This window comes from Netta rufina (genome assembly GCF_964035555.1).
Source record: "Netta rufina genome assembly, chromosome: 3".
In the NCBI taxonomy this organism is placed as follows: domain Eukaryota; kingdom Metazoa; phylum Chordata; class Aves; order Anseriformes; family Anatidae; genus Netta; species Netta rufina.
Window position 1 is genome coordinate 31,378,119 of NC_140125.1, and position 12,500 is coordinate 31,390,618.

The window sequence follows — 12,500 nt, forward strand, 5'->3', positions numbered from 1 at the left end:
ACCTCACCATTCCTGCTGTTTATAAATGTAAGAGATCGTCATGCTGCTAAATGCCACTGTCACTTGAGAAATACCACTTCAGTGTCGGAAAGTGCCAAATCACCAAGCTGTTCATGCTCAGATGTTTTGTAAATTCAGTGTAATTAGATAAACCACTCCTGCTTCTGTATCTCTTGGAGGTACCAGACTTAACGTGTCTGAAGAGAGAGACCTCCTGAACCATGTGTCTGACGTGGAAGCAGAAAACATGTAGGAAGATTTATTTTTTTTTTCGTCTAGTACATTATTTCAAAGCAGGACGCTGGGCAAACTGAATAGGCAGAAGGACGTTAATGAGATTCTCTCGTAGTGAGGCTGTCCAGTAATGGGATTGTACATAAGACTGCCTTGTGAAGCAATAAACTGCTACCGAGTCCATGCTCACAGCATGGCAGGTTTTTTCTGCAGGGACATCAGGCTGGGAAACAGAAGTGTGTCCGGATTTGTTCCCCTCCTTTAGGACAGCAGGATTCTTACCATTATGTGTTGCACATAAAACAAGTGCAGAGCAGGATTCTGCTAGCTGGAAGTGGTCTGGCTTTATGAGACGATTACAGCTGAATGAAATGCCTACCCTCGTTGTCTGCTGTCTCTTTCCATCTGCAGCAAATCGTGTGATGGTCAAGTACATTTCCAGCATCTGATACTTCCCCTGTTATTCTTGGCTATGATGAAATGAGGACACTCTGAAGCCATCTGGTGATAATATTCCACATTTCTTCAGGGATGTCTTGGGTTCCAGATCAATGGAAAAAGCCAGCAGTAGTAGAGAAATTGCTCTTGCACTTTCTCAAAAGAACTAGTTACTCTGTTGTCTAGAGTTTTTCCATCATTGCACCTTCATTTTGGAAGTAAATGTAATTGTTCATTAAATAAGACCAATGATCTTTCTCTTATGCAGAAATTAAGTTGCAATAATAACAATTTGCAGTGCACATTTTCATTTTGAAAGGCCATTATAGTTTTCACATTGCTTTGTATTTATTTAAAAATATGAAATGAGATACTAATATTTAAATGTCCTATAATGTATCTTCACTCTGGCTATCAGAAAGATCATCAGATTTGTTTTTTCTTCAAAGAAATATGCATGTAAGGTTTTGTCATTCTTCAAATTATCCAGTTTCAGCTCTTTTCCTTTTTTCTTTTTCTATCTAGCAACAAAAGCCACAACTCCCTAATATGTGTATAATAGGTATTGTTTAAAAAAAAAATCCTGTTTCCTCTTAACAGTATCAGCACTTTTTTTTTTCTAGGACTAGTTGTCCTAGATGATGTTTATATTAAAAATACTAAATGTATATATGAAAGGGGCAAAAGTCACACAACATTTAAAAAAAAAAAAAAACAAAACAAGTTCCCTTAATCCTAGGTGCTATTTACTTTTTACCAGTCTTTAAAATTAAAAGTTGCTAAATTTCTTCTTTAAAAAGATGGCAATTCCACATCTCTTGACAGCTGGCTCATTCATTTGGCAACCTTTTCTAGGCTGAGCAACTGTTACCACATGCAGCACTGTTCCTTCCCCTCTACAACTCTTACCTTTCTAGGTTCTTTTTTGCATACATTGTGTGTGTGTGTTGTGCACAAAAGAAAAATACACATCTGTAATTGATTAGTGTCTGGTAGGGTGCAATGAATCCTCCTTTTTTTTCTTTTTTTTTTTTTCTTTTTTTTTCATTAATGCCCTTCCAGGTCAGGAAAGATCCTGGTTCTTTCTTTTTTTCAGTGTTCAATCCCAACAGCTTTGTTTAAGGTAACGTTTCCTTAGTAAGGACTGATGGAAGAAAATCACTGTATGCACATACAAAAACAAGCAACTAAAAAGTTCTTGAAATTATATGAACTACATGAAAGAAAACACTGAAGAGCATGGACTTTTTAAAATTGATACTGATTTACTTCAAGTAGAAGTGAGTGTCAGGGTATTTCTGTAACATACGTGCTGTCTGTATTCAAACAAACCCAACTAATTTTTTCAGTTCAGACTTCCTTTTAGCCACTTGGCAAGTATTTTCCATCCTATTTTTATTTGTACTATAATCACCATGATTTTATATGCCAGTTGCATTAATCTGTGTGGCAATTGAAACTGAAGCACTTCCATTCATCATCTCGTTTTAATTCAGGTCTGCACAATTCTGCTCAGTGTTGGCTTTTATGTCAATTTTGGACAAATAGCGAAGGGAGGAAGGATGTGCCTGGGAAGAAGCAAATGTGGTTTTTTTTTCTTCATATATTTTTGCATACAATTCATTTCAATGGCAAAAGAGTAAATAGAATAACTGCATGAGAGTGGTGTTTTAAATATAGGTCAAATCACTAGTGGGCTTAATTCCAGTTTTGTTTATAAATAAGTGTTTCTAGTTGTGTTTTGTAGGCAGAGCTCAAGTTCATTCTCACTGGATTTAGCTGCGCTTCTGTGACTTCCTGGTGTCTTGGCAGTGTCAAAAGGATTAACCGCAATATTGAAAACAAGGAGGGGAGGGGGGCAGCAGGGAGGGAAAATCCTGTTAAAATATCAAGAGCAAGACTATTCTAAATTCTTTGAACTAGCTCTTTAGGGATTTTCATCCTCTGAGTCACAAGGGTTGTAGAAAGGAGTAGATTTAAAGGCTACCTTTGTTTGGAGAAATACTTAATTTCAGACTGTAAGCCAGGAAAAGTTTATCAGGATGAGCTGCAAAGGCTCTCCAGCCTCTCAGCTAGAGAGAGACTATCATTATAGCCACATATATTGTGTTGAAAGGAAATGACTTAATATTTTCTATCAAAAAGTTAGCTTCCTCTATATAAAATGCCACTTGTCAAAAGCATCTTTTCCTCATTTTGCACAATCTAATAGGAAACATCTTGTTCAAATGCATTCAGTTCTCTGTTTTCCATGTGTTAGCTCTTGGAAGGATAAGCTGTTGTCTACTGATAGGAGCAAAAGAGCAGTGGTAGGACATCCTGGTTTTTAATTATTGCTGTAAAAGCTAATTCCTCATTGGCTTTGGGCAATTCGCTTTATCCTGTTTTATCTGAAGTGCCATTTAATCCTTGAGCTGGGAAAGGCAGCAATAGTTAGTATTTCATCTGCTGGGATGAGTAAGAAGTAAACCTTTAATGTGGTATTTGGGATTTTTTTCAACAATTTAGAACAGTTACCATCTATGAATTGTTACTGTTGTATTGGTGTCTGTAAAGAATATATTCTAGTTCTGATTCTTGCGGTCTGTCCTCCTGTTAACTTTTCATTTCATGTTTAACTCTCCTTGAAGGCAAGGAGCTAGAATAAGGAGCATCCTTCTAATGAACAGATAGGTTCTGCAGAACCATCTCCTCTTGAGATCCCTTATTTGTCTTATGCTCAAGAAAAGCCATTTCTCTTGTTTGGTTGCCAGACACAATTTACGTCTTTCCCACTTTGTACAATTCATTAGTCTTCTAGACTGACTGTTTTTTTAAGGTGCGTGTATGCTAAAGGACAGGCAGTAGTTCTTAGCTGGACTGGTATGGCTGGAAATGGCTAACAGGTCCTTCGGGTAGCAAGCAGAAACTGCGTTGTCCTGAGTTTGCTTCTGCATTGCCCAGCTGGCTATGGCTCATCATCTCCATGTCCTTACTGGGAACTCCTAAAACATCCTGCTTAGAGACCCCCGGGCACCTGGCACACCGTCACTGTAACTCTCCAGAAGTTACAGTCCTTTACAGAGCACGCGTGGGTTGCAGTGGTATCTGAGGGCAGGGTAAGCTGCCGGTGTCTCGCCACTCCTGTAGAACCAGTAGAGCAGTGCTTGGTGGAGTGACCCAGGAACACCCGAGTGGAGAAGTAAACTCGTGCTGCTAAGGGGCAGACTACCCAAGTGATGTGTTCGCGCTTCCTTGCACCTGTTAGCTTGGCAAAATTGACGTTGCAGTAAGGATAGCACTTTATAAATAAACTTTTCAGGAATAGTAGCAGAAATAATTTTAGGACAAGTATAAAGGGCAGTCATGGAGAGTGACTAAAGCCTGTGAGCCCTCTCTGAAGCAGTGATGAAAGAGAGGTGGACAATTAGGAAGAGTTAATGCTGGAAACTCTGCTGGCTGTGTGCCCAACAGCTAGCCAGCATAGATGGCTAACAGCAGTTGCAGTAGCCGGAGTGCGTGTGGGCACGGATAGCTTCTCTGCTGGCGTCTCCACCTCTGCAGTCCTGTGCCCTTCCCTTTTGTTCCCTGCAAAACCTACAAATGGACGAAAGTTGAAGAAAATTTTAGAATTGACACCTTTCCATTTCCTTAGATCAGCTCTGCATACACATCTGGCTTCAGAACAGTGTCTGAGTGAATCGTTGGTGAAAGGAACATAAGAGTCATACCTTTTTTCCCTCTCAGAATTAGTGAATTTGATTTTTAATATGAACCTTTTAATTAACAATTATTGTATGCCTTGTACAAAAAGCAGATACAGGAGTTTTTGCTTCATGATGTGGCCTGTATCTTATTAATGATCCCACCACTCACAGCCACAGAATCGTAGGATGGGTAAGGTTGGAAGGGATCTCTGGAGATTTTCTAGTCCATCCCCCATCCTGACTTAAAGCAAGGTCAGATGGAGTGGGTTGCTCAGGACTGTGTGCAGCTGGGTTTTGAATATCTCCGAGAATGGCAGCTCTACAGCCTGTTCTGGGCAGCTGTTCCAGTTCTCAGTTGTACATACAGGTGAAGCTTCTCTTTGTGTTCAAAAAGTGTTCCTTATACATAGCTTGTGTCCATCTTGTCCTTTCATTAGATACCACTGAGAAGAAACTGACTCGTCTTTACTTCCTCCTGTCATATTTACATATGTTGATAAAATCTCCCCTGAGCCTTCAGGCTGAACAGTCACAGCTCCCTCAGCCTCACTTCCTCTGATGGATATTCCAGTCCCTTAATCATCTCTTTGACCCTGTCCTGGAGTTGCTTCAGTACATCCTTATATTTCTTCCATAGGGCCCTGAACTGTACCCAGCACTCCAGGTTTGTCTCACTAGCACTAAGTAGGGAGGAAGGATCACCTCCCTTGACCTGCTCGTCCTAATGTGGCCCAAGATGCCATTGGCCTCCTTTGCCATGAATGCACGTTGTTGGTTCGTGGTCCATTGCTGCCCACCAGAAGCCCTGGTGACATTTCTGTGGGGCTGCTTTCCAGCGGGGTGGCCCTTGGTCTGTATCAGCACATGGGGCTATTCCTTCCCAGGTGCAGGACTTCGCATTTTCCTTTGCTGAAGTGCGTGGAGTTCCTGTCAGCCCATTCCCTCCAGCATGTTGAGGTCCCTGTGAATGGCAGCACAACCCTCTGGTGTATCATCCGCAAGCTTACCACCAGTTGACTTGTCACCCAGGTCATTAATGAAGTTAATGAATAGTACTTAATGAATAGTCATTAAAGGATAGTACTGGCCTCACTGTCAACTCCTGAGGATACACGGCTCGTGACAGGCCTCCAGCTGAACTTTATTTGGCTGATCACAGCCCTCAGGGCTCACCCATCCAGCCAGTGTTGAGTTCACTTCACTGTTTATGTAGCCCATACTTTGAACGCTTGTCTATAAGGGAGTTACACAAGACAGTGTCAAAAGCGTTACTAAAGTCAAGGTAAACACCATACACCGTTCTCTCCTCAGCCACTGAACCAGTCATGTCATTGGAGGCTATTAAGTTGGTTAAGTGCTATTTACCTGTCATAAATCCATACTGAGTACTCTCAGTGACCTTCTTGTCCTTCACGTGTTTGAAAATGGTTTCCGGGATTACTTGCTACGTCATCTTCCAGGGACTGAGGTGAGGGCAAGCAGCCTGTAGATCCGTGAATCCTCCTTCTAGTCCTTCTCTAAGATGAGTGAAATTTTCTTCCTTCCAGTCCTTTTAGCAACTGTAAAGGTTGTATAGGAATGCTTATCCTCTAAGGTATCTTTTCATTTTTCTGCAATTTGAATTATTCTACCAAGTAAAATGAAATGGTATCTCACATATCTAGTAAGCATGCATTTCAGTTATATCAATTGTATGTATTGGGGAAGAAAACCAAGGAAAGTTTGGTGAAACAGGTTTCCTAAAATGCCTTTTCCTTTGAAGGAAAGGGTAGGAAGCTGCCTTAGGAAGCTTGTCAAAGCTCTTCTGCAATATAAGAGTGCTTGCCATTTTTTGGATTTCCTATTTAAAATATGTGAGATGAATCTAATTAGATGTATGTAATGGAATTATATTTCATCTATATAGTTGCTAAGTTAAACCAGCAGTAGTGCTGCGCTTCCAAAAGCTGAGGAAAGCAACAAACACAATTACAGTCCTCTGTTAGGTTCCACATAACTCTGCTACTAAGTCTTATCCTTTTTTCCTGTAAGTATGTGCTTAATTGCAGCATTGATTAGAGCTGCATGTTCACTAAAAGGGAAAATTGACCCCCATTGAGAGTAGGTGGTGGATTAGGTTTTTTTATTAACAAACCATCTGCTTGTGTGTGTACTGAAGACATGTTGAATGTTCTCTTGAAAATGAAGTGACAATTTGAGTCAATAAACAGGTTTTACTTGCATCTAATTCTTGTGAAAGAGTTAACCTATCTGCATGTTTGCCGTGGTACTGTGACTGACAGAAATGACAGTTCAGCTTCCATTCCTTCCTGTCTTGGTTTGTGTGTTGTGTTTTTTTCAGGCAAACTATGATCTTATGCAATAAGAATGCTTTTATTTTAGCCATGGGTTTAAACGGAGATGGTGGCTTTTGTTTATCTTTGTGTTTTCCTTGTTGCCTCAGTTATAGCACTGTGAGCACTGTTGTGAAGATCAGCTGTGCTACTGGCCATTTAACTGGAACCAACTGTAACTGGATAAAAACGCAAGTTCTCAGATAGCTTTTAGTATGTAGCTATGCTTTGTTTTAGAACTTACAATGGAGCAATGGGTTGGAAACTTATAATGGGGCAACTATTGGAAACGATTTCCCCATACCGTTAAACTATATTACTTAGCTAATGTGATTCTTTATTTTCTGGAATTAAGCACAAGCTTATTCATCTGTCATAATATGTATTATAAATGCTTCTTCTGGTTTTATATTTTAGGTCTAAAACGATCTGGAGAGGGATTAAGTGGTTCAACAAGTAACGCTCTAATGGATGACAGAGAATTTCCACCAAATGATCTACAAATAGACTCCAAAGACAATCTTCAGGATGACTACAGGGTGGAAAGTTTGGCTTCATATTTGGTTTCTTCACCTGATGAAAATGAAAATCAACTTGACAATGATGGGAATGAGGTTCTGACCAGTAGTAGAACTGCTATGGGAAGGCAGGACAAAGGTGAGCAGGACAGCATCAACAATAATGAGAATATGGACAGTGGAGACTGTACCCCAAGCTGTAAGGAAAGGGAGACTGAAAGGACATCTGTAAATGTCCATATGGACCCCCAGCTGGAGGAAAGGCGTGTTATAGAAAAGCAGCAAGGTGGAAAAAGAAGTCCAAGAAGCAAAAGAAGCTCTGGAAAAAAATCTAAAGGTACTTTCTAAAAAACATGTTTTTATTCTGTTTACTTAAAATAATAAAACTGTAGTTTTAATCTGTGAAGTGGTAAGCAAGTTCTATTGTACGTGCCACAGTAATTATTTTCATGTTTCACTAAAATATGTTTTAGAGTGTTAATAGTACCAAATCAGATTCAATTCTAGAAGTTTTCATTGTCTGTATTTGAATTAGTGAGCTATGTAACACGTGGAACACACAGATGAAGGATGAGTAGAGGGAGGTGCAGAGTTTCAGTATGGAAACTGGGCTGACTTCCAAATCAGAATGGCCAGAAATTCAGGCAGTATGTTTTGGTTTATTTTAGGTGTTGAAGTGCAAGATTTTGGTGTCTTGATATAGAGTCATGATTTGACATCTTGGTATGAGTACCAAGTATCTTGATTTTGGCCTGCTCCCATCAGAATTTACGTAGGTTGTTTAAAGCTTGATACATAGTGCTAGGATTTGCATTTCAGGTAATGAGACACTCAACAGATATTTCTCCCAATTTTTCATGTTACTTCTCCTTTATATCTTTTGGATCTGAATTCGGTAAGGAAGATGTAAAAGTTTATTACACGTTCTTATTTGAGATGTTCATTCCCTTTTTGAATGAGTAAGATTTGTCTGCATCATTATGCATATTAGGATTATGCCGTAAATCATATATCTTATGTGTCATGGTGCTGCAAATATATTAATTAAAATCAGTGTATTTCATCCCATTGGTATCTTTTCAAAACTTACTTGGAATAACTGAGTCACTCCTTTTTTTTTTTTCCATGTATTTTTTTCTTCTAAGGATTGGGAAGATGGGGAATTTGACAGTTTTAAATAGGTAGTTTTAAAATACAATTTTCTTGCCAGAATTCTTCTATGGCCTATTTCTGCTAAATGATGATGATCTAAAGGGACTGCAAAATAGGTAAAGAAAGGAAAAGGAAGGAAGCTTGTGTTCCATATCTTGTACATACAGGCAAGATCTAGAAGAGAAAAAATATGTTTTCTAGTAAAGATTAGAGGATACTGAAATCTGTCGTCACAAGGAGAATGATTTGTCCATAAATAATGAAGAAAATCAGTGAATATGTCTTTCAATTGTAGATCTCATGTATAAAAAGGTAAATAAAATAAAAGAGGGATTGGAAGAAGTAATTGAGGACTAGTAGTGGAATAATAAAAAAAAAAAAAAAAAAGTTGATGAAATGTAATATAGATCTGTGGACAGAAGTGTCTGAAGTATGGTGAGAGGGAGAAATAAGTAAATTTATCCAAACACTGAAAGTTATGCTTTGCCCATATTCTCTTTCCGCTAGCTTGTATTCTTGATGATAAATGCAATCAACAGATGCAGGAGTACCACAGAAACAGCTGTGCACGGTAGATGGGAGTTCTAAGGCAGAAAGCTGAAATAAAGAAAACTTCCTGAAAAACCTAGAGATGCAGCATACCACAACAGGGAAGAATATCCTGCCTGCAAAGTTTAAGGAGTTTTGTTGGGAATAAAAATAGAATCCCTGTGAACAAACGCTAACTACTTATTAATAAAGAACCTGGATCGTTACAGTAGGAAGATCAAAATACAAAATTACATCTTCTTTCCCATTGACTATGAGTTAATTTCCATTAAGCTTTCTAGTTATCATCGCATGGTGGTTCTCCTGTTTTCACACAGTGCAGTGACTGTCACAATTTCTTGATGTTGCAGATGCCTTTATTTTAGTGAGAACCTTCCTTTTTCATTTTTAACATCAGCTATTTTAACTATTTCTTGAGTATTCCTCTAGTGTCCCTCTACATAAAGAACAAAACCAGCTTTCTGTGCGTTATACCAATTCAGAGAGAGAATAATCAAACAGAGGAAAATCACTGAATGGGTGACAGCAGAGAGTTACACAATCCAGTTAGAATCTCAGACTGAATACTTGCAGGACATGTATTACGGTGATATTTTTTAATTTTTATTTTTAACTATCGAAAAATCATGGATGAGCTGGCTTTGACTCATAGATACAGAAGAGTGTTATGAATCGTCCTCTCTTCTTATATAAGCAAACCTGTTCCTGTCGCTGTTAAGTGTTAAAAAAAAAAATCTGGAAAAGCTGATGTTTGACTTAAATAACACGTCTGTATCTAGTCACTTGCTGGTATCTAAGGGAGTGAACTTGGAGTATGGAAACCTACCTTCTATTTTTTCGGGACTTGCGCAGCAGAAGATTGGCAATCACTAGAGAAGTCACTATCCCACTCTGAACACACGTTTTTACTTCAGAAGAAAGAGCGAGTACTGCCACTTGCAGAGTGTTTGAAACCCTCTGAATATTTTCTTATGAGGTGTAAACAACTACAAGTATTTGACTGTTATGTTTCTGTATATATTTGCAACGTGTAGGAGCTACAATTATCCTAGCTTCTACAATCAGTGTCAGAGATGCAGGATTTACTGTAGCAGTTGAAGATCCATCTTGTTGAATGTCCTGCTTCTCACAGTGGTCAGTAGAGGACTGCTAAATAAGAGTTACAATGAGAAGGTGAGGAGAGGTGTTTGGTAGTGTCTTCTCCTTGCCACCCGAAATTGCCCATTCAGGAGCTCCCTGGGTGAGTATTGACAGAACCCAATGGTTTCCAGTGAATTTGCCGCCTGACTTGAGTTGTTTCTCCCATTCTTTTTGTACACTAATAATAGTTTTGAATAAATATATCCGAGGCCACTGGCGATCAAAGATGTGATGTAACTATAAATGGACCAATTTAAACCTTGGTGATTATTCATCCTTGGATTTCTTGTAGTGAATCGTACTTGCTGGAGTGCGATAGAGATGGTGATTCATGGAGCATCATCTGCCTCAATGTATTTTTATAAATGCAGATCTCAAATTATCCCTGTTCCCTGCAAATAATTTAGTCTTTTTCTGAAAGGTCATCCCTGGCATAATTGGTAACTTCATGTTATAGAATCACACTGTGTAATTCATGAAGATAGTAGCATGGTGTCTTGCACTTGATTGCTTTTCCTGGTGTTAAATTCTGCAACACACAGTTTTCCTGTAATTATTCAACTTATTTCATGAAGTAGCATAAAGACGGGAGAGAAAGTGAAGCGGTTGGGATGGATTTGGTGTTGCAGCAAACTAAACACATGAACTGGTCACATTTTATGGACAGCCAAGCAGAGTCATTTTACCTGTTTGCTGTGCTAAACAAGATTTTGGGCTTGATCTGCTGTAGTTTGATCTTTAATGATGTTCCCCCCGATACTCTTGTCTTAAAAAATATAATAATAATCTCTTAAAAATTAGGTATTTTCAAAATACTTAAATACTACAGGGTGGTGGTGGTGGTGGTATTTTTTTATGGTTCTTGAATGACTCAGTCTGAACCAGAGTACCAAAAATGTTTTTAAAAAAATAAATAATGTTCTGTACTAGAAACTTCTGTTACTGTTGAGAGACAAAACTGATGTTACCAAATACGAAAATTAAAGTTGAATTGAAAAATAGAGGACAGTTCTGTAAGTTTATTTTGATAGCTTGAATTGGTAGCAAATACTACATACTTGCACATCTGACATTTCCAAGCAGGTGGGAAGAACATTTTGATTTCATATACTGGAAGTACTGACAAAAGCATAAGTGAGACATGGAAGAATGCATTTGTTATTTCCATTCAGAAGGTCTGTCGAAGTTGGAATTTTGTTCAGACACGGGGCTGCTTCGGTGAACTTTTAGAAAACTTATGAGAAAGTTTGCATCTCCCCTTGTCTTAGGAATTGTTGGCACTGCCAGTTGGGCACAGAAGATGTCAGTTAAAACTTCGCGAGTCTGGCAGGTCAGGGACTTCAACTTAGGTATTTGCCATATTCCAAATGAGTGCTCTCACCACTGAAGAGGTGATATCTTCTGTTTGGTCATGTTTTTTGGTTTGTTTGCTTTTCTCCACATAGGAGAAAATTTTCACAAAGGATTTGGTTCCGCTCTAGAATGGAAGAGTGAGCTTTTCAGTGTTTATGTTTTGCAAAGTGGGAAAAAAAAATCTTTGTTTCTTTAAATATCAGACATATACATAAGATAACTGCCTTTTGTCATGGTTTGTTGTTTTTTTTTTTTTTCAAATCTGCTTTAGACAGTAAGATTGAGTTCGATGAAGAAGTGGTGGTGTGTGTCCTTTTTAAGAATGTGGAGAATACATAAAGTGGGATCTTGTCCCATAAAACTTTTATGATAAAATTATATTCCTAAGTGCTGTTGCCACGAGAAACATTCTTGGTTTTGTAGTTACCAAGGCACAAATGCTGTCCTGGGTTTTGAATGATCCTGAATGGCTCCAATATGTTGTTTCAACTTCAGTGTAGTAAGTTGAGGGCAGAACTGGATTCCCGGTGGGTGACAGCTCAACTATATATAGGAACAATATGCAGTGTATGAACTATGTATTAGAGCAACGGTACCAAAATAACATTAAACTGAAGTTGTTTTTTGTGATGGTTGCCATTGTGCGTGTTTCGTGTTTTGATGTGATGGGTGTTTATCAACTCCTTAATCAAGTGCAGTTTGAAGTGACTTTTTTTTCCAGAGAAAGGTTTGCTAAAATACTTGGGCCCTCTTCTTATTTCATGACCATGTGCTGAACAGACACTTGTCTCTTTAAATACAGCCTTCGTTCCATCACTAAAAACACCTTCTTGTTTGCATCTTGCATCCATTTATGCCTCCTGTTGCTTTTGGCCCACAGTAAGTGCAAATAAATACTTGAAGAGCAGAGATGTACATTAATATTGAAAAAGCACTATTAAATTACACCCGTATTTTGTCTGGCAATAAGCCCTGCAGAAACAGCCACCCACAGAGTTTATTACTGCTCCTGACCTGGACAGTTTACAATAAAGAGTTTGTAAATAACCAAAAATAGAACGGTAGAGCCTTCAGCAGACAAGTCAATGCCTTTCTTA

At 38.6% G+C, this 12,500-nt stretch overlaps 1 protein-coding gene across 2 annotated transcripts in view; it reads left to right on the forward strand.

Annotated features, from left to right (window-relative positions):
- CNST (consortin, connexin sorting protein) overlaps positions 1–12,500 on the forward strand; it is a 54,253-nt gene that overhangs the window by 7,383 nt on the left and 34,370 nt on the right. For both annotated transcript variants that reach the window (XM_084284257.1, XM_084284258.1), the window contains one exon: positions 7,109–7,546. In XM_084284257.1, coding sequence (XP_084140383.1) covers positions 7,159–7,546 — 388 coding nt within the window. In that variant the 5' untranslated portion in view covers positions 7,109–7,158. The remainder of the gene's footprint in view (positions 1–7,108; positions 7,547–12,500) is intronic.